Raw genomic sequence first — 20,243 nt, 5'->3', positions numbered from 1 at the left:
CAAGTTCGAGTATTGTTTGTTCGAGATGTCTGATGATGCACCTCCGTTTAGCTCCATTCCTTTGTTCGAGGTCTGCCAGAGCGCAGCCTATGCTGGTCCTTCCGGATCGGGTTGTCAATACAGCGCCATCTGTATCGTAGTAGCAGTACTATATAGCTTTGAAAATCTCACATGACTCATCGCTTGGGGCAAAAGGTTTTACAAGTGTCCAAAGTAAAATTAAGAAGAAAACTAACATGATTTAAAATTATTTTGCTCGTTTTATTAATTTCCGACTCAAAATCCAATTCATTAAATCGACATGTCTAGTCCTTTTTCATTTAAAAGTACATGATTTCCACGCCATGCTTCTCCCTTCGGGCTTACAGGGTTTCGAATCATATAAGGGAATAGTTCAACCACTTAGGGGAATGTTGCAAATCGGTAGGGGAATGTTGCAAGCAAGCTGTGGATGTTTGCAATCACTTAGGGGAGTTTTGCAATCGATTAGGGGAATGTTGCAAGCGTACTGGGGAGCTGTCATCAGACGGTGGGTGCCGGTGTAAAAAGCTTCGAATTGATACCGATGATGTTTTTTTTAAAACATCGTTTGAAGTTGTTTTTGTGTGGGATTCTGCTGTACAGATGATAAACTAAATAAATCCTGCTGCGGAGCCATAATTAAACATGATAAGTTAGTTAGATTGACGAAAATATTTTAAGGTATTTACAGCGGCATCCACAGTCTGATGACAGCTCCACCGTACGCTTGCAACATTCCCCTAATCGATTGCAAAACTCCCCTAAGTGATTGCAAACATCCACAGCTTGCATGCAACATTCCCCTACCGATTTGCAACATTCCCCTAAGTGGTTGAACTATTCCCTTATATGATTCGAAACCCTGTATTACTTGCTCTAGACCAGTCATCTAAATACTTTTTGGTATGATGCAGTAGTGCCATCATGTATGTATCGGTATGTTCCAGTGTATCTGTATGTGTGTGTGTGTGTGTGTGTGTGTGTGTGTGTGTGTGTGTGTGTGTGTGTGTGTGTGTGTGTGTGTGTGGGTGTGGGTGTGTTATAAATGTGTTACGCTTACAACAAAATGTACTATTCTGCGTTGCGCCTTTGCCGACACACCGGCGGATGATTGACGAGTTTGGCTGTTACGTGTACGTACATCTGTTATGTATGCTTGAATGTTGCAATGTTAATTACATTAATTTGCCGACATATCACTCACTCTTGTGGCTACTGCTGCTAATTTAAGTATTGTACCTAGCCTTTTCTTCTTAAACTAGTCGTAACGTTTTGTATAGCTAGAAGGTATTACCTACACTTTTTTCGTTGGAGCGCTAGCACTGCTCTGCACTTTGTCTCTTTTTTGTCTATTAGAATATAAAATCAACATTTTATTTGAAACGTTTAACATATGTTTAATCAATCGACCAATACATTAATTTGAAGTGAAACAAATCATCCTACTGTAAACTACTTTTTGGGCGTTACGTTCCTATTGAGCTTTCGATTGACTGGCCAAAGCGTGTTTATTTAGCCTTTTATCTATTTAAAACGGAATTGATCAGCGTATCGCTCATGATACATTCTCAACATAAGTACAACTCACCCAAGAGTGTCCGTTGCGGTGTGTCCTCCGGGATACATACATAATTAACGTGTTTGCAACGATTCTATCTCAACGAGACTGTTTCCTACGTTAGTCGACTAGCCTTTTAATTGATCTAGGATCTCTCAAGCCTACACTAAAAAAACCCACACGCACCCACACATTCGCCCACTAATTCACAAATGTGTGTGTTCAGTTTGGTTGACTCGTTTACTGAGTGTCATTAGCTGTGTTGTCCTACCTAACATTTTATTTTTGTTTTGCAAGTGCTGTCCTTGTGCAAAACGTCGCACCTGATTTTTTCTACACTTGAGACGGGTGTTCGTTGCATTTACTTTCGCTAGTACAACGCATCTGTTGTACACTTACTTATTACGACCACTTTTGTCTGGGCAATCTTCCAGCCTGTGCATGCACATGATAACGCTCCAGCATTATCGTATATACTGTCAACCAGTTCGGCTCAACCCTGATGTTTTTTTTTGCTTTATTAGTAGATTTAATGATAAACAACTCATTCGTACAAACGTCTAACTTCGTTCGATGAGCATGGATTAAAAGCGATGAAAATTAGCAACAAATCTGTTTTGCTTTTTTTGTGCTGTCGTATATTTTTTGTGGGTTCGTGGATGCAATGAGCTAAGCATTGCAGTTTATGCATTTTCTTTTTGTTATAAACAAAACATTTACTATACGCAAAACTGTAGATAGAAAATTAGATTTGTCATTTTTGTCAAAGCAAAGACCCTGCACGAAAAAAGGCCGGTCTGCCCTTTGTATCTTACAACAAACATTAAACAAGTGTTTTTTAACAATTTTAGTTGCCCTTTTAAATGCGACTCACACAACGCAACTAACAATACGGCCAGCCGTTCTTTCTGAAAAAACTGAAACTTTACGCAACTGATGTGGTTTGCGTATGCAGTGCAATGCGTTATCCTTCCATTTCACTACGTTGCGTACATCAGTGCGCGATGCGCTTTTGGGTTCCGGTAAAGCGGAATCTCTTTAACATAAATTAACTTATTTGTATTATTTTTGTTGTGCGTTTCACTCGCCTTAATGTACATTTCAATCCGCCCAATACATTCATTGGTAGGTATCCACCGAGAGTAGGAGAGGAGGAATGTAGCGAAATGATGGAAAAAGAGATAAAAATAAAACTCTAACAACATCAATTTGACATGAAAATTACAAATTCGGTGCATTCAAATGTGTTCGTGTGCGTGCATGTGTGCGTGTGTGTAAAGTGTGTTATTGTTTGATTTTTTATGTTTTTTTTTGTTTTTGTTTTTGTTTAATTACAAACCCCCCTACCATACTGCATAATTCGTTTTCGATCGTAGTCCACCATCGATCGAGTGCGCTTGGGTTTGTGTAGTACAAAGTAGTATCTTGCAATGCCATCCAACCATCTATAGTAGAAAGATGATTGTATACGGGTGGGGCAACAATATGTTCGCAATGTTCGCGACTTTTACAAAATGTGCATAAGTTGAGTCAGTGTGACTTGTTTGTTTGTGGTTTTGCATGTGCATGAATGATTGTGATTTTACTCGACATAGAGTGGTGAAGTTGGTGACGGGGGTAAAGGTAAAACTGATAACACAATGGCTAGGCTGCATTTTGTGCACGTGTTGTATGTGTAGTAATAGTAGGAAGACGATTGTACTTATGTTCACCAAGTTTCGCTTAGTCCAATGCTCCGCGGATCTTAGTTTCACTTGCTATCGGATTTCGCTTTCCCCTTGTGGCAACAACGCCACACCTGAGCACGTTCCACGTGACATCGCTGTTCGTCGCAGCAGAAATACTTTTTTTTTGTTTTACAATTGCAATCTTTTAGGGTTTTTTTGTTGTGTTCCCCACCCCCCTTAGTACGTCTAGCACTTGCTGAACGAACACAGTCTGGATTGATTGATATTTTCGGCTATTTGCAGTTGCATTGATTAATTTTTCTAATTTCTTTACATTACATTCCGCACTATGTTTTGCGTTGTTGCATGTTCGTATGTTCGTGCTTCACCTATCCTTAGTCGCATAGTCCAGTTCAGTGTGCTGACATATGCTCACTAAGGTATGCCTCGATTTAATATTGTGTTCTGTTTTCCTAGCCGGTGGCGCACGTGCTGGACATTTCGCTCAGCCGTCTAATTTCTAAGTCATCCAAAATTTATCATATTAGCCTTAAACATCGATTCGATATGGAGATCGTTGAACTTGCAAATGAGAATTAGAAATCTTGCGTCTCTAAAGAAACAAAAACGGCGTTTAACAACACGTATCATGCAAAACAGAGCATAAACACCCATCTCACCTTTAAGATCAAGTAACCATTCGTTGGTAACCCTTCGCAACACGGCTACATGTAAAGATGGGGTGTGGCAATTGTTACATATTTGTTGCTTACATATGAGGGACCAACCTGCCAGCCTGCTGGGTGAGTTGCGCTAACTCCCCGCGTACTACCTTCCGACGGCATGGGTATGGCTATACTTTAATTGTTTAAATCTATTGTCATATTATGTTTGCACATAAATGAACAAATTCAACACACGATTCAATGCACACTTTTTTGTCTTTCACCTTGGCCGTCTAACAGTCTACAGTAACTGTAACAAAAACACTCTTCTGAGTATCAAAAACCGTGTAAAAACGTGTTTACCCTTGAACGGTACTTGTCCGGCATCGTTTGAACATTTGCATTGGCATTGTGCAAACCCAGCTGTGCAAGTACAGGTGCAATGGAATGCGCAGCAGAGAGTTGCCAACATTACAGTTTCTCCCCGCACGGCCATTCTAACCATCAATCTATCCTACTTTTGTTTTTACTAGCATTTGCTTTGCCGGTTAAATCACTAACAGTCACAATTATCAAAACAATCTATCCTAACGTTTGTTGTCTATTTATTTTACATTGAGTTTTACATTTTTCTGTTCGGTCCCCCAGCCCCCCCAAAAAAAAAAACGTCACAGAGCTTACGTGCAGGGTATGTACATACTGCTTTACTGATCGCTAACACACAGGTAAGATTTTATCGAATGTTATTCTTCCGTACAATTCCTTCGAATATTTGCCTTGATATCTACAATGCTCGTAACTGTTCCTTTTTTGTTTACAGAAACTTGATAATTACCCTGTTCTCAGCAGTGTGGAGTGGGTCTAATAACAGTGACAAAGAAAGGAAACTAGGACAGGAAATTAGTACAGGTAACTACGTTTTTAACCCAAATCACATCCGTTCTATCTGCACATACGAAGTCAAGACACAAGTCGTTTCTGGTTTATTTCGTTCAACGCGATTACTTGTTTTTTTTTTTTGGCGGATCACGGACCCGGATAATTGTACTTCACTATTAGTAAGTACTAACTCTCACGCACGCCTAGCGCATGAGCAGCGCGTTGATCGTACTCTGTTGGCCAGGAGCGTTTTTTTATATGATAAACGTTGCCGCTTGGAAAGTTTACAAATACTCAACAATATCACATTTAATCGATATATTAGGGCAACTGGCGCCTACCATATTTCTTGCTCTATACCTAGACTCCTTTTCGTTAAGCAGCTTGCGGAAGATGGGCAGGATGGCCGTTTCACCATCCAGCAGCTCCGATTCTGAGCACGCACCGTACAGGTTTGGCTTCGAGGCGGAGCCCTCCTTTTTTCGATGCTTGCTAATGTGTCCACCGACACTGCCGCCCGTGCTGCCATCGGCCGTCCCGCGCGAATCACTCGTCCGGTGCTTGCGATCCATCGTGCCTGCTCGCTCCATCCCCGGTGCTACATTCGGTGTCGAGTGATGGTGCGAATGCTGCGACTTGGTTAGCCTTCGTGACGACATCTTGTTGGGTGTAACGTACCCGCCGGCACTAACGCTACCGCCGCCGGCCGTACTGCCGACCATGGAGACGGTCGCCGTCGAGCTGGCCGCCGTCGAGCAGATGGACGAAGAAAAGTTCTGATAGTCGCGCTGCTCCCGTTCACTGTCCGTTTCGCTCTGGCACGCTGTACTCTTATGCTGCTGTTTGTGCCGATGCTTGGTGCGATTCTTTTCCGAAACGCTTCGTTGGATTGGCCCTGGTGAAGTGGTTGCACTATTGTCATAATCGTATTGCTGTTGAGCATGCTGTTGTTGTTGCTGCTGCTGCTGCTGTGGTTGCTGTGGCGTTTGGTTTAGATGTCCATGGTCGGGACAGCGGCTCGAGCCCTGATGCGTTCGCGGCGATTGTCGCTGGTGCTGCTTGGCATGTGATAGCGTGTGCGTGTCCCAAAGATCACTCTGGGAAACCACAAAGTTACCCTTCAGCGAGGACGTCATCTGTACACTGACGCGCCGTGATCCATCGCTGTTCAAATCTACAATTAAAACACACACATAATCAGTAGTACATATACTGCTATTACTATTAGTAGGTGAAATTGACGGATCATACATATGTTCCGTCATTTTCCATTGAGCAATTATCGACCATTTGGCCCACTGATTGAAGGGTTTTAGGCGGTTTTCAACATTTTGGGACACTTTATTTACTCTTTAATACCGGAAATGAACTTTATGTATCGGGAATTGGCTCTACAGCTTCCCTTTTGGACGGTTAAAGAAGTACATTGAAAATTCCTATAGGATTTGAACAGCAGCTTTCCCATCTTCGATCGTAGAGGAACGATAGGGACAGACTGACTAGATAAAACAATTGCTTTAATTTATTTCAAGAGAAGAAGCACATTGAAAATTCCTAAAGAATTCCACCAGCCGCTTTCCCAACCTCGATCGAAGAGGAACGATTGGGGCAGGCTGACTAGATAAAACGGTTGCTTTAATATATTTAATGAGTGTACTACTGAGTAATGTTTTTAAATTTATTACCGTTAGAAGATTTAAGCCGATTGGTCCCATTAATATCGACTTAATATCAACAATTAAATCGAATCTTAAAATTATACTACATTTTACTTTTCCTGGTAAGTAATGCAAAAAATGCGTCATTGTAATGCGTCATTGTTCAAACATTGTTATTTGTTATTTGTTATTTATTAATTAAAATTCAACGGACCGCAAATGGCCCACTTGAAGCGAATTCATTTACATTCATTCATTATAACGTAGTCACATTTCGGTCATTCATTTGTCACGCTTAGTCTTAAGTAACATAATTAACATGTAAAAGGTCGCACGACACGAATACTATTTAACAATGCGGTGCGCGACATGTCAGGTTGATGACGCTCACAAATGACATTAAACTCACGGCACATACGAATAAACGGATCAGAGGAGCCAAAGCGAGTGCGGCGTTCCTCCACGTCAAGTAGCGATCTAGCTCGGAGCGATCTCGGCGGGACATACATGTTGAGCCTCGAAAGAAGCGCGGGCGAGTCGATCCGATTGTCAAGAAGTCCCGCGACAAACAGCCTCTGAGCGTTGCTGTTCCGCTGCTTCAGCGTCTCGATGCCAAGCAACGCACAGCGTCCCTCATAGTCAAGTTGGACACTCTAGGAGCGCAAAGAGAACCGCGTGAATTTGCGCTGGATCGACTCTAAACGAGCTAGGGGGCGAACAGCTGTAGGCCACCATACTACTGAAGCGTATTCTAACACTGGTCGCACCAAAGCACAGTATAGCGTCTTGATGCAGATCGGGTCAGTGATGTCTCGTGCTATTTGTTTTAGTAAGCCGATCAATTGGTTACCCTTAGTGACAACGTGTTCTAGCTGGTCGTGGAAGCTCAACTTTTCGTCAAGGAGCACTCCTAGATCCGTGACACAGCTTTTGCGACCAATGGTAGTTCCATTTAACGCATAGTCATACACTAAGGGGCACCGCTTTCTCGCAAACGTAACGACAACATACTTCTCGACGCACAATTCAAGACCATTCAAAGAGCACCATGACTGGAAGGCACTTAGAGTGGCTTGAAGGCGGAGTTGGTCTGACCGGTCACGGATAGGCAGGAACAGCTTCGCGTCGTCTGCATACAGTAGGTGGCCGTCAGGAGGGAGCAACCGTGTTACGTCATTCAGGAAAATGACAAACAGCAGCGGTCCAAGGTTACTCCCCTGCGGCACCCCCGAAGAAGCATCGATACGGCGCGACGTATGGGGTCCCATCTTCACGCAGTATGTGCGACCAGCAAGATAGGAGCGCATCCAGGCCAGCAGCTGCACAGGCAGACCAAGCGTTTCGAGCTTTGCGAGCAGCAAGGCGTGCGGAACGCTATCGAAGGCAGCCTTGATGTCCGTGTAGACTGCGTCGATCTGCGAGCCGGCATCGATGGTCCTGTGGCAGAGGCTAACGAACTCAACCAGGTTGGTGGTGGTTGAACGCTGAGGGACAAATCCATGTTGAGCTGCGCTAATGTAGTTCGAGGCAGCTGCGAGGAGAGGTTCGTACACCAGGAGCTCGAAGACCTTAGCGCAGGCACAAAGCGATGTAATGCCACGGTAATTACATGCATTTGATTTGTCCCCCTTTTTGTGCACTGGAACAAGCCACGAAGTTTTCCAGCAGGCAGGATAGATGCCCGAACGCAGCGAGTCGCGAAAAATCGAGGCCAGGATAGGCGCGATGGTGGTGCCACAACGCTTAAGCGTGGAAGCCGGGATCCCGTCAGGCCCTGGAGCAAACGAAGATTTTAGCCTGTCAATCGCTTTCGAGACAGAATACTCATCGATGATCGGCAAGTTTGGGGCCATAGCATCCACCGGTACGTTTGACAATGCGTCAGCTATCTGCCTCTCATCAGTTACCGCTGGAAGGAAGGTGGCGGCAAAGCGCGAGGCAAAAATATCACATACAGCAGACGGATTGTTGCCGTTGCGCCCGTTGTAACTGACGGAGCTAGGTAAACCAGAGGATTTCCGACGATTGTTTGCGAAGTTCCACAGTACACGTGAATTGCCGCGGCAGCGCAAAACCGTATTGAAGGGAACTACCATTTTATGTCATTTTTAGCAACCGTTTCGCTCGAATTTGGGAAATTGGCTGCAAATTAGTATGTGCAAAAAGGATGCCGTATAGTCCACTTCCCGTAAAAAAAGTAAAAAAGTGTCCAAAATTATAAGAACTCTAGTGATGGGAAAAGTGAAGTTTTTGTCGGAATCGATTCCGGCTAGCTCCGCAGTTTTCTGGAATCGATTCCGGATAGTAGGTCCGGAATCAGTTTCCAGAATCGATTATCAAAATCGGAATCGACTCCGGAATCGGTTCCAAAATCGGTTCCAGAATTGGAATCGGCTCCTGAATTGATTCCGGAGTCGGAATCGGTTCCGGATTTGAAATCGGCTCACGGTTCGGATTTGACTCCTAAATTAGAATCGGTTTCCAAACGTAGTCAGTTTCGACACCGCCATAAAAATAGGCGTTTGGGTCCAATCATGCTACATATTGATAACCTCAAAAAATCAAAATTTACTTGTAAAAGAGCCTTTCTCATGGAGATTACCGGACTGATTTCGCTTCTAAAACTTATTTTTTTCAATTCAAGAACTAATTCACATTCCGGAGCTAATTCTAATTCTGGGGTCAATTATGATTCCGTTATCGAGGCAAATTGCGATTCCCAGGTCAATTCCGATTTCGGAGCCGATTTTGATCGCGGAATCGATTAGGGAGTCGACTCGGGAATCGGCTCCGGAATCAACTCCGGAATAGGGAATCGACTCCAGAGTTAACTCCGGAATCGGCTCCGAAATCGACTCTGCAATCGATTCCGGAATAGGAATCGAATCCAGCATCGGTATCGGCTCCGGAATTGATTCCGAACACGGAATCGGAATCGGGTAGGTCCGATTCAGAGCTCCCACCACTAAAGAATTCTGTATACCCAATTCAATATAATAACTTCAATATTCAAACCAGCATTGCATAGAAATGACACACAAAAACAGCATACCTCCTCTACTCTTACCACTCGTTTTTGAGTGATGGCACAGTTGATTCAGTTCCGTGTTGGAATGTGTGGTGGAGGTTGTAGAACTACTGTTCGCTTGCGCGCTAAACCTCGCGACCGTCGTTGGACCGTTCGTCGTACGCTCATCGTCGTAGTGCCGGTGCTGTTCCTGCGGAAGAAAGGGGGGAACGAAAAAGAAAAGATTAAGAGATTACCAAAGACAAATGATCGTTCATTGACGACGATTGCTAGAGATGTTAATGCGAATCAAGGGTAGAGATAATAATTTGCAAAAGCGCTTTCCGATGCTAAAGCATTATCCCTCAACAAGTGACAAATTTGTACAAAACGGCCAAATCCAAATGAGAAGCGATTGTTTTTGGCACTACGCCTACTTCTGGCGACACAGGAATCCAGATCCTGGGAGAGGATGCTTTTGAAATAGGATATTAATAAGCGACCGGATCAACAATTGCTGGCCTATGCTAATCTCAAGCTCCGGCTTCAGAAGACCGGGCAGAGTGGTTGAACGGTTTCAGCAAATCTCCAGAGAGTTTAAATTAAAATAATAGGAGGAGAACAAAAACCAGCATTGTGGAAGCATGTGAGCCTCTGGCCACTTACCACGGTTTGTGTTTGCTGTTGTTGGTGATGCAGCGCCTGCCCTGGAGACCACTTGGAGCTAGCCGACACAGACTCCCGCCGGACGTCGTTGAACATGGGTTTGCTCGGATCAACCGGTACGCTCGTACTAACGTTGATGGTTTGCGCGGCAGTTGCCTGTGTTGACTTGGCAGTCGCCGTGACAGCCGGTCCTTGGGATTGTGCTGCTGCATTGTGTACGGTGCTGGTGGCCTGCGTAGCTTGGCTGGTCTGTCCGACCTGCCCTACGGATCCGGTTGTGACCGCGGCAATTGAAGCTACTCCGGCGCCGGCCCCCACTGCCATCGTTGTTATAGCCGTCGCCAGATTGACACGCGAACCAGACGCTGCCGCCGTGGCCGGCAACTCTTCCCCGGGCAGGACTACGGTAGTTTTCTTCTGCTTACGACTGGACGGTGTTTGGAAGAGGAAAGGAAAATAGGTAAAAATGAATAATTCTAAAACTTACCAAACGATTCTATAGCACGAACGACGGCGGCAGCGTGGTACACTGCCGCGTACGAGTGTGATTGCAGTTGCAACAATCGTTACCTTTCAGGTCCTGCCGAATCCAGTGTGTCATTGCTTGAACCCACGCTGCCAATGGATGTGAAGTCAGTTCCTTCTGGAATAGAATCCGTTACGAACGGTATAAATTATTTATTTCAATAATCGTTCCATTCACAGTTCCATCATATGTACGTGTATTTAGCAAATAATAAACTGAGTGTCACAGCAGGGTGTACCAATTGGGCAATGGAAAATATGTTTTGTTCGGTATTCAACCCATCGTGATGTCTCACGAAACATCCTAGGTAATCTAACATAGATGCACAACGACTGTATCGTGGTTTGTTATAATTAACACGCCAGGAATGAAGCCATTTTCATTCCACACCGCCGAAAGCTTCTCAAAATTTATCGCAAATGGCATAACCACTAGAAGCGAGAAATTTAATTAAGCAACCACATTCTCGAATGAATAGCCCGTGAGGGCAACGTAAAGTAACAGCAATGGCAATAGGTTAACCAGCATGTGTAGCCGACCTGAAGCGCAAATCACATTAAGTCGTTATCGTTAGTTGTTGGCGTCCTAACGATTATGTCGTTCGCTGCAAGATTGAAGCAAACCAAAAATTCCACGAACCGAATTGTGAACGATTGTGAGAAAATTGGAAAATTAAATGGTTACGCACACCCATGATGATAACAATTTCAGCTTGGCAGTGTTGAAAACGAAACTGGCTCAATCAATAGCAGCCAACAAATACAAATAAACGCACAGTGAAAAGTGGTGTAAAGTAGCGAACATGATTTGTAGCATTAATTGTATATATAAAAGTAGCATTTTTATAACAACAAATAAGAATACTTAATGGCTATAATCTTGGCCAAGCACATACGTACCACTTGCGTAATCCTTTTTCACCTGCACCTTGACCGATTCCTTGTTAATGTCCGGCTCGGAAGAGGACGCTTCCAGCCCAATCCAAGCCCGAGCTTCCGGGCCAACTCGTTTGATGAGCGCCTGCAGCTCCGCTTCCTTCTCCATCAGCACCTTCCGGAAGCGGCAATTGGTCTGCTTAACGTCGCGCATTCTTTGCTCTAGTTCGCAGACCGACGAGTCACGGCGGTTCTTCGAGACGGGACGCAACGTGGCACGTACCTTTTTATCAACCACCCCGCTAGGGTTGCGTTTCAGTTCCACCAGCTAAGGGCATTTGGTAGCAAACACGTGGCAGCCAAAGTGTAACATAAAAGGAATCAAGATAAAACCAAGATAAAAGAACGCCCTTCCGGATGGACGCGTTCGAGTAACCCCCCCCTCTCTCTCTCCTTTTCTTACCTTTGGCACAAACACCAGGCAGAGTGTGGCCGTCGTGCAGAAAATGATGAACACGGATATCAGTATGAACATGGCATCCTTTCGGTCGGACAGGACGAGCGCGATAGCAGCCCCCATCACGCACATGATCACGCAGTTGTACACCGACAGGCCCACGTGTTTCGAATCGTTCAGTGCCGGTATGGACACGTGGCGGGTTTCCCATGCAAGAAAGGCACCGAAGATTAGCAGCAGCCCTTTGTACGCGTAGATGACACCGATAAAGATGGTCATTTTGCTCGACTGGCAGTATTCGTTCTCCTGCACGATGATCACGTCCTCCAGTGTCGGATGCTCCTGTTTTTTTGTAGACCAAAAAAGAACCAACCAATCAATCAATTGTACGCTAAGGAGGTAATGCCTTCGCCGATGAACCGTGCACCTACCGATGGTTCGATGTACTTCGTTTCGCGATAGAATGGATCGGCTATCTGCCAGGTGGTCATGATCGCCAGATCGATCGCCAGTAACACACCGACCACAATGAACAGCTGATAATCTTTTATCACCTTCTTGTTGAGCTTCAGGTCGGTGAAGATGGAATGCACACGCCACGTTTTGGAGAACATGGCACCGAACGCCAAACTGAAGCCGGCCATTAACAACCAGGCCCGGGCCGTGCAGATATATGGGAACGCAGCCACACTGCTCAGCCCACTGTCGAGGCCGAGAAATATTACGCTCAAGTACGTGAGGATGCAGCCAATGATGATGAGATTGTTCAAATGAGGGCTGGACATTTTAATGTACCTACAAAATGCAGACACAACAAACACGAGGCGAAATGTTTAGTTTGCTGTAACTTAAGTTACTTAAGTTGCTGCTTAAGTTGATTATGCTGGTGAGTCTGAACCGATTGTATAATAGCAAGTAGCGCGTGATTGTCGCTAATCCAGCTTACCTTTGATTGCGGAAGGTAATGTTGACGGCGAGAAATACGGTCGCCATTATAATGCCTACGCAGGAGGTGCTTGCTAACACGACGAAGATGGTGATGTTCACCTGGCTGTGTTCGATAATTCGTAGCGTGCGATCTTTGGGTGGGCTTCGGCCAACCCACTTGAGCGGATGGCCCAAGCTCAGATCCAACCGCCCGGTGAGTGAACTGTACTCGCCAATCTTTACTTCCGCACCGTTCTGGAACTGCTTCAGCAGAAAGCTCGCCTTTCGCTCGTTGTTGTAAAACCGCACCGGACCCTGCGAAGAAAAGAGACGTGCGAACACGGTGCCCCGTCAGTCAGTCAGTCAGTTAGGTCAAGTAGCATCGATGTCGAATGAAGCAGAAAAACGATACGCCAACGGAATGGAGGTGAAAACGACATAACAACGCTGCTGCGCCCAAGACAAATACGCGAGCGTTGAGAGGGGAAGGGGTCAAATGATTGCTATCGGCGAGCAATGGCGTGGCACTGAAAAGTGGCCCTCCATTTACCCGTTCGCAGAGCGATGAGTGATTGCCACTACCACTATCGATACCGCTGCCCGGCGGCCTTTTTGTAGTGCTAGACAGGTAAGGTCTGTCTGGATTCTGGCGGGCGGGCAGAAACCCGTACGTACCGTAACTCCCTCGAAGCTGGTGTTCTTGAGCGCTTCTAAAAATATGTCCTCCCAGTTCTTCATTCGATACTCGAAGTGTGTCAGGGAGTGTTCCTTGCGCTGGGACACGTACTGAATGGCGCTGGCAACGGCCCAGATACCATCGTAAGTGTAGCCGTGAAAGCGCGAATATTCGCCACCCCGTCGGCTGTTGTACTCGGTCAGATACTCGTCGGCCGTCTGGGAAGAAAACAGAGCAAAAGGGACACACGAATGCAATCAGTAGTGTACCAAAGGGTCGGCACAATCTAGCGATCGTAATTAGCGTCACGGTGCGCTCAACAGGTCGCTTCCGTTCCCGCTAACCACGAGAGCGCGGATGTTACACGTACAATGCCGGAAATGGTAATGTCCCCGCTGGTGGACAACGGCAGCAGGTCCACAAGGATCGTTGACTCGAGTGCCGTCGTGACATGGTCGACCGTGCAGTCGGTATCGTTTTCGGCCCACCACTCGTTACCGTACGTGCCCATAACAAGCCACTGGTAGGAGCGACCGAACATGTCCAGCTTGTACGCCTCGCAGAACACCCGACGGGCCCAAAACTCGTTGAAGTTGCCGTAGATGATGCGGACGTCCTTCTCGCGCAGCTTGCGCAGCGATTCCTCCACGTCGTACACGAAGCTTTGCGTCTCGACCACGTCCAAACCCATCGCGTCCAGGTCGGCGACCATGTGGTTGTGCGGCAGCGAGTAGCGCGGCTCGTTCTGGTAAATGGTGCCGATGCGCGTCCAATTGAACTCCTTGAGCAGCGCTAGCCGGGGCGCGTTGAACGCGTTCTCCGACGGTACCACGCGGAAAAAATTTGGAAACGCGTCCTTGGTGAACATCGGATGCGTGTCGGCGTAGGACAGCTGCGTCAAGTGCCAGTGCTTGCTGGCTTTGGCAATTGGATCCGTCACGTGGGTGCAGGCCGCCCCGAACAGCATCAGCTTGTGCGGTCCGGAATGCATCATGTCGAAGAACGATTTCATGCCGACGGCCGCATTGCATTCCGTATCGTTCCACCACATGTGCAGCCGGTAGTTGCGCAGGATGGTGGAGTGCTCGTTCACGTGGTCGAGCGCTAACTTCACGCTAGGCATGACACCGCGCCCGGTCTCGCCGTTCTCTACGCCCTCCCCGTACGGGAAGAAGCCCGCTATGTACACGTCCAGTCGGTGGCTGGAGCCGGGCCGCGATCCGGTCGCTCCCCGGTTGCCCACGAACACCAGCACGATTTGAGCAAATGTCAGCACCAACACTAGCGACGACGGATACATGGCCACGGGGCAGCGATTCCGGCGAGTAAGTAAATTGAGCCGCGTTTGATTTAATTTTATGATAATCTCTCCCCCGCACACTGGTCGGTCCGCGCGGCGAGTTCGTTTTGCGCGCGGCAACGTCCTGCGGTTCTGCCAAACTTGCTTTTTATTATGTTGTGGCCGATCGATTTCGGATTATGTTCGCGGATGCCGGTGGAGGTGGTTTCGTTTTATTCACTGAGTTCGTTGAATGCGACAGCGCCCTGACGTTGATGCGATGCGACGACTTGCGATGGTAAATGCGGCGGACCGAAATTCCACCAGGGTCCTTTTATTTATTTTGCTTTCGATTTTTTGCTGCTGCTGCTGCTGTTGCTGTTGCTAGTTGTGTGCGTGATTTGTTGTGCGCTTTCGTCCGCCATGCTCCCCGCGCAGGCTCGTACATTAGTGATTGGGTTTCACGCTTCCCTCCCCGGGTCCTTTATCCTGGCATGTCGCCGCGTAGCTGCTGGGTTCCGTTGCCGATTCGATGGGGTAAACAAGCAATCATCTGGCTGTTGTGGGCTGCAGGGCGAGAAAGTCGATCTGCTACATGTGCGATGAAAGCAAGAAGCAAGAAAGAAAGAAAGAAAGAAGACACACGAATTCGTTAGCACGAGTTGAATAAAGAGGAAAATGAGAGAACAGCATCGAAAAATCGGTTACGGCTCATGGCCTGGCAGTGGGGAGCGGTGTTGTTGTAGCTTAGATGGAATCTATTTCCGGATTTATGCGAGAGCGCCCGGATCTGGGGCCAATGCGTTGAAAATCATCCATCATGAACGCATAAATCTTCCCCCGACTAAATGATGAGCAGAACAGGTAACAGCAGCACCATTTATCTGTTGTTCTATGTGTGGTAAAATTGGAATGTTTTCCGTTTGGAATCGTTCATGTAACGCCTTTTTGAAGACTTTAGATGTCACCAACGAATGAAGAATGATGGAATCCATCGCGAAAGCTTAACCGTGAAATTACTAATATTTACATGCATCGAAGCAGCACAGTCATTCAAATAATACATTGAATACATTTCATGAAACGATGATAATTTACTTTTAATTTTTATACCAACACAAACAAACTAATTAGTGATATAATAACTGATCCTAAATATTTCAGGAAAACAGTATTTAATTCTTCACTTAAAATTCATATTGATAACTGCGTGCATTGTGACTGTAATATTTAACTTAATTTAAACATTTTGGTTAAACACCATCTTTAGTAAAGTAATCTAAAGTTTAGTGATGAAAACAATAGTTCTTAATAAAAATATACGTGCTACAGGTGTAATAAGAAATGGTCAAACGTTTCACGTAAAATAGCGGTCGCTTACTAACATACATAATACATTTCATTTTAACAAAAACAGCTTATTGTTTGGACGTTGAATTAGAAAAATGGGCCCAGAATCAAAAAGTAATATCAAATCCACAAATGTTCCCAACGTTCCAAAAAGTATTGATTTTACAACACGACAGCATGCTTAATACCAAGCCATACGACATGAGAACATCACGCCATTAATACAAAAAGCGTTATTTTTTTTTGGTTCCTGTGTTGTATTTCTCATATTTCCGGAAAGTAGCATCACTTGATTGAAATGAAGTTCATCAGGAATATCGCCAATATTTCAAATGCTTTCATCGAGCATCTGCAGAAAAATGTTCACGACATATGGTGCTTCCAACAGTATGGTAGTATGCTACGCTTAAGCCTGATTTCAATTTTCTATGATTGACTGTTGGTGAGTGGGTCTGCTCGTTTTTCTTTTTTTTTTATTTGCTCGCATCTTCACTGACACCGTCACGTTCCAGCGTACCATCAGCCGTCGGTTCGTTCGAAAGGATATATTGAAAATATCACACGTACGGCATGCTGTAGCACGACCATAAGCGCCACTACGTACGAGGGAATAAATATTCATCAAAGTCATGAGATGGTTGGTTTCCGTGGGAAAAAATATTAATTAAGATCCGCTAGTGTTATTGAATCTCGGAATGCATATATTCATGCAATTAACGAATGGAAACTTTTCTAAAGTACACATCCAACCACGATGTGTCGGTTATGTTACAGTTGCGTGTTATGCATACACCTTCGACAACATCGACTGAACTAATAGAAAAGCATATAATGAATCGTTAAAATGAGTTGCAAGCGATAGAAATCGTGTATATTATCATACGTATACAAATTGGAGCCTTTAGCGTGGAGGAAAGTTATTATGTTTATTATGTTATTAGTTTAGTGTTATTATGTTTTAGAGCCGGTCTCGTAGTACAGTCGTCAACTCGTACGACTTAACAACATGCCCGTCATGGGTTCAATCCCCAAATAGACTGCGCCGCCATACGTAGGACTGACTATCCTGCTATGGAGGGGAATCAATTAGTCACTGAAAGCCAAGCCCAAAAAGTGGGTACAGGCAGGCCTTGAGCGACATCGGTTGTTGAGCCAAAGAAGAAGAAGAAGTTATTATGTTTTAAATGTGTTGAATAATTGGAGGCTGTGGTATCTTAAGGTGTCTTATTTTACATTTCAGCAGTGATGGCTAAGACCGTACAGTAATTATGTTTTAATGTAGTAGGATAAAGTACTTAGGATAGCATATATTAGAAGTAATAAAGTAAATTTTCCTAGCATTATATTAACTTTAGTCTTTCACGGGAGGGCATTAAAGTTAAACATTATTCCGGATTTAATACATAAAGGGATCTTGTGTTAAAAGCACGAGTTTCCTCGTAGCGCTGTACATATCTACTATAATATATCTTTACCAAAACTATTTCTTCTTTCTTCTTCTTCTTCTACTTCTTTTGGCTCAACAATCGTTGTCGGTCAAGGCATCCCCTTACCACTTATAGGGTTGGCTTTCAGTGACTTAGGATAGTAAGTCCTACGTATGGCGGCACGATTGATTTGGGGCTTGAACCCATGATAGGCATGTTGTTAAGTCGTACGAGTTGACGACTGTACCACGAGACCGGCAGCAAAACTATTATGAAATGTAATTGATTTAATCAAATTCATTGCATCTTGGGCCTATTTTCTCTTGTTTTGTAATTGTTAACCATAGTGCTATTATAGGTACAGCAAACAGCCATGTTAGTGTGGTGGTTTTAGTCACAAAATCAACAACACCCATCCATTCTGAAAAATGTAGGATAATATTTTTGACCACTCGTACTGATAAAAAAAAAACTGAAACACTGTTTGGAAATATTGTATTATTTTACCAAACAAAGACCAATATTCTAGCAAAGGCCATTGCTGGCTGAGCGGAAATCCACGTCAAATGAAGCACATCCTTCCAGGGCTGAGTTGACTACAGTAGTTATAGGTAAGTTTTTATGTTTATTTGACTACCACCACTCTCCAGAAACACAATATGAAAACTATAATCCGTACCATCGTTATGAAGCAATTAGAAAAAATATTGTTTCGTATGTTTGTTGTGTTTAATGGTTGTGTTCCATTAATAAAGCGTACATCAATATTTACAAGTTAAAAAAATACATTTCTTGACCCATGAAATTCATTACAACCTATGTGTGCCACTACATTGCAACACTGTTCGTACATTTTTCCTACTATTTGTTTTGAAAATAGCATTCGTCTCATATTAAATACATTTCATTTAGAATACTTTTTCCCAACCCATTGGATTATATTAACAGCTGTATAGTGTCTCATATAGCTAGGCCAGCGATCAGCAAAGTGCGGCTCACGAGCCGCATGTGGACTAGAGGTGTGCTAAAGGAACCAGAACCATACGGTTCATTCAGTTCACCTTAAAATATGAATAAACCGGGTCACAATAATACAACGCTAAGGTTCTTTTGATAAATTGAAATAAAATAAAATTTAAATAATGCGTGAATGCAATCCTGATTCTTTTGAAAACAAATTATAGAAACAACTTTCAACATTGGCACATTTACATGCAATTCCAGAAACAGTCGATTTTAAACTGCGCAATGCGTTCTAGCGTCATGTAACAAATGCCAATTTTACAGAGCTACCAATTAATCTGTAGTTCTATCGATTTTCTAGTAGTGTACCGATTCGCAGGTATTAGTATTTGTAAATGAACGAATGAATCGAGATCACTTCACGTTCATTGTGGTGAACGACTTGGTTCAATAACGTTCAGTTACTAGAACCGAAATGCCCACCTCTAATGTGGACCTTTGATTTCGAGATGGCGGCGCTTATCCGTTTATATATTAAATATAAATTCCACATTTATTTTACTCTTGCTTTATCTATTTGGCTCTTATATATGGAATTCTCTTCTATATCGATAGGCACTCTGCGATCATTTTTGTACAATATGGCTCTTTTAGCCGCAAAGTTTGTCGATCCATGAGCTAGGCTGACCAGATGAGGTTGATGAAACGACACTTTTCCTCCTGGCAATAGTTTTATATGAAATAAAGCATAGTATCGTAACTTTTTTGTCTATGTGAAATTCAAAATTAAAGAAATGCTCAATGCTAACCGATCGGTCGATCTTAATTTTACATCGGCATCGAAAAACGTACCAGAATCACAAATGTTATCGCTCGTTACGCGAGATTTTATTCGTTTACAGTGGTATTTGTTGAGCATTTAGATTTGCTCGTTATGTAAAAAAAACTCTTCATAAGGGGTACTCGTTATGAAGGAATCGCCGGGTTATAAGCAAAAGAAGTTATGTGTATTGTACCTGTGTGTGCCGATTCGATGTTTCATTTTACTCTCAGCAGTTAATTAAAAGTTAATAGGACTTCTCATATCGAGATGCAACATGTACTGTGCAGTTTTATGGCTAATAAACATTTGGTTCCTCCGGTAAGATCGTAGCAAACGGTAAGTGTTTCGTAGTTACGGAATGGCAAACAATTAAAAAGTCTATCAATGTTTCTGAATACAGGGTGGACTCAAATGACTTCTTCTTATGTCTCCATGAGTGATTGGGCGCAGGAAATTGGAGGATTAAAATATTCTTTTTATAAAACTCGTCTTCTTTTCCGTGTTAACTATTAGGGGAAGGTAGGTAAAGACGGACACTGTGGGTAAGATGAACACTTCTCATAAATGCATGAAAAAGGTAATTTTCGAGTAATTCAACAATGTAGAATCCAAACTGAAGGTAAAACAACACATTTGAGAACATTGTTGGCATAATATATGCTAAATTGGTTAAATCCACGAACAAAATAAATTTTCAATCGTGTGCATCCTTGTGGATCTAATTTGACTACTGCGGATCTTAAGCTCTACAACTTGTATTATTTATACTTTCGGAAGAATCACATGACTGAGTTGTCGTGATTATTAAGCAAAAAACTG

The 20,243-nt window shown here is 44.0% G+C and overlaps 1 protein-coding gene across 7 annotated transcripts in view; it reads right to left on the bottom strand.

Moving 5' to 3' along the window:
• Nucleotides 1-4,919: 4,919 nt before the first annotated feature.
• The window catches only part of LOC120894252 (gamma-aminobutyric acid type B receptor subunit 2), a 45,507-nt gene continuing 30,183 nt past the window's right edge, over nt 4,920-20,243 (bottom strand). For 4 of the 7 annotated variants that reach the window (XM_040296729.1, XM_040296728.1, XM_040296732.1 and 1 more), the window contains exons 3-12: nt 13,953-15,452; nt 13,582-13,800; nt 12,926-13,221; nt 12,411-12,774; nt 11,986-12,321; nt 11,547-11,850; nt 10,692-10,764; nt 10,122-10,548; nt 9,501-9,666; nt 4,920-5,964 (exon numbers count right to left, since the gene is read on the bottom strand). In XM_040296729.1, the coding sequence (XP_040152663.1) occupies nt 5,075-5,964; nt 9,501-9,666; nt 10,122-10,548; nt 10,692-10,764; nt 11,547-11,850; nt 11,986-12,321; nt 12,411-12,774; nt 12,926-13,221; nt 13,582-13,800; nt 13,953-14,882 (4,005 nt within the window). In that variant the 5' untranslated portion in view covers nt 14,883-15,452 and the 3' untranslated portion in view covers nt 4,920-5,074. The remainder of the gene's footprint in view (nt 5,965-9,500; nt 9,667-10,121; nt 10,549-10,691; nt 10,765-11,546; nt 11,851-11,985; nt 12,322-12,410; nt 12,775-12,925; nt 13,222-13,581; nt 13,801-13,952; nt 15,453-20,243) is intronic. The other 3 variants (XM_040296734.1, XM_040296733.1, XM_040296731.1) reach the window with 3 other exon arrangements.

This window comes from Anopheles arabiensis, chromosome 2 (assembly GCF_016920715.1).
Source record: "Anopheles arabiensis isolate DONGOLA chromosome 2, AaraD3, whole genome shotgun sequence".
Lineage (NCBI taxonomy): Eukaryota > Metazoa > Arthropoda > Insecta > Diptera > Culicidae > Anopheles > Anopheles arabiensis.
Note: the sequence above shows the minus strand (reverse complement) of the source record. Positions and strands in the feature narration are given on the sequence as shown.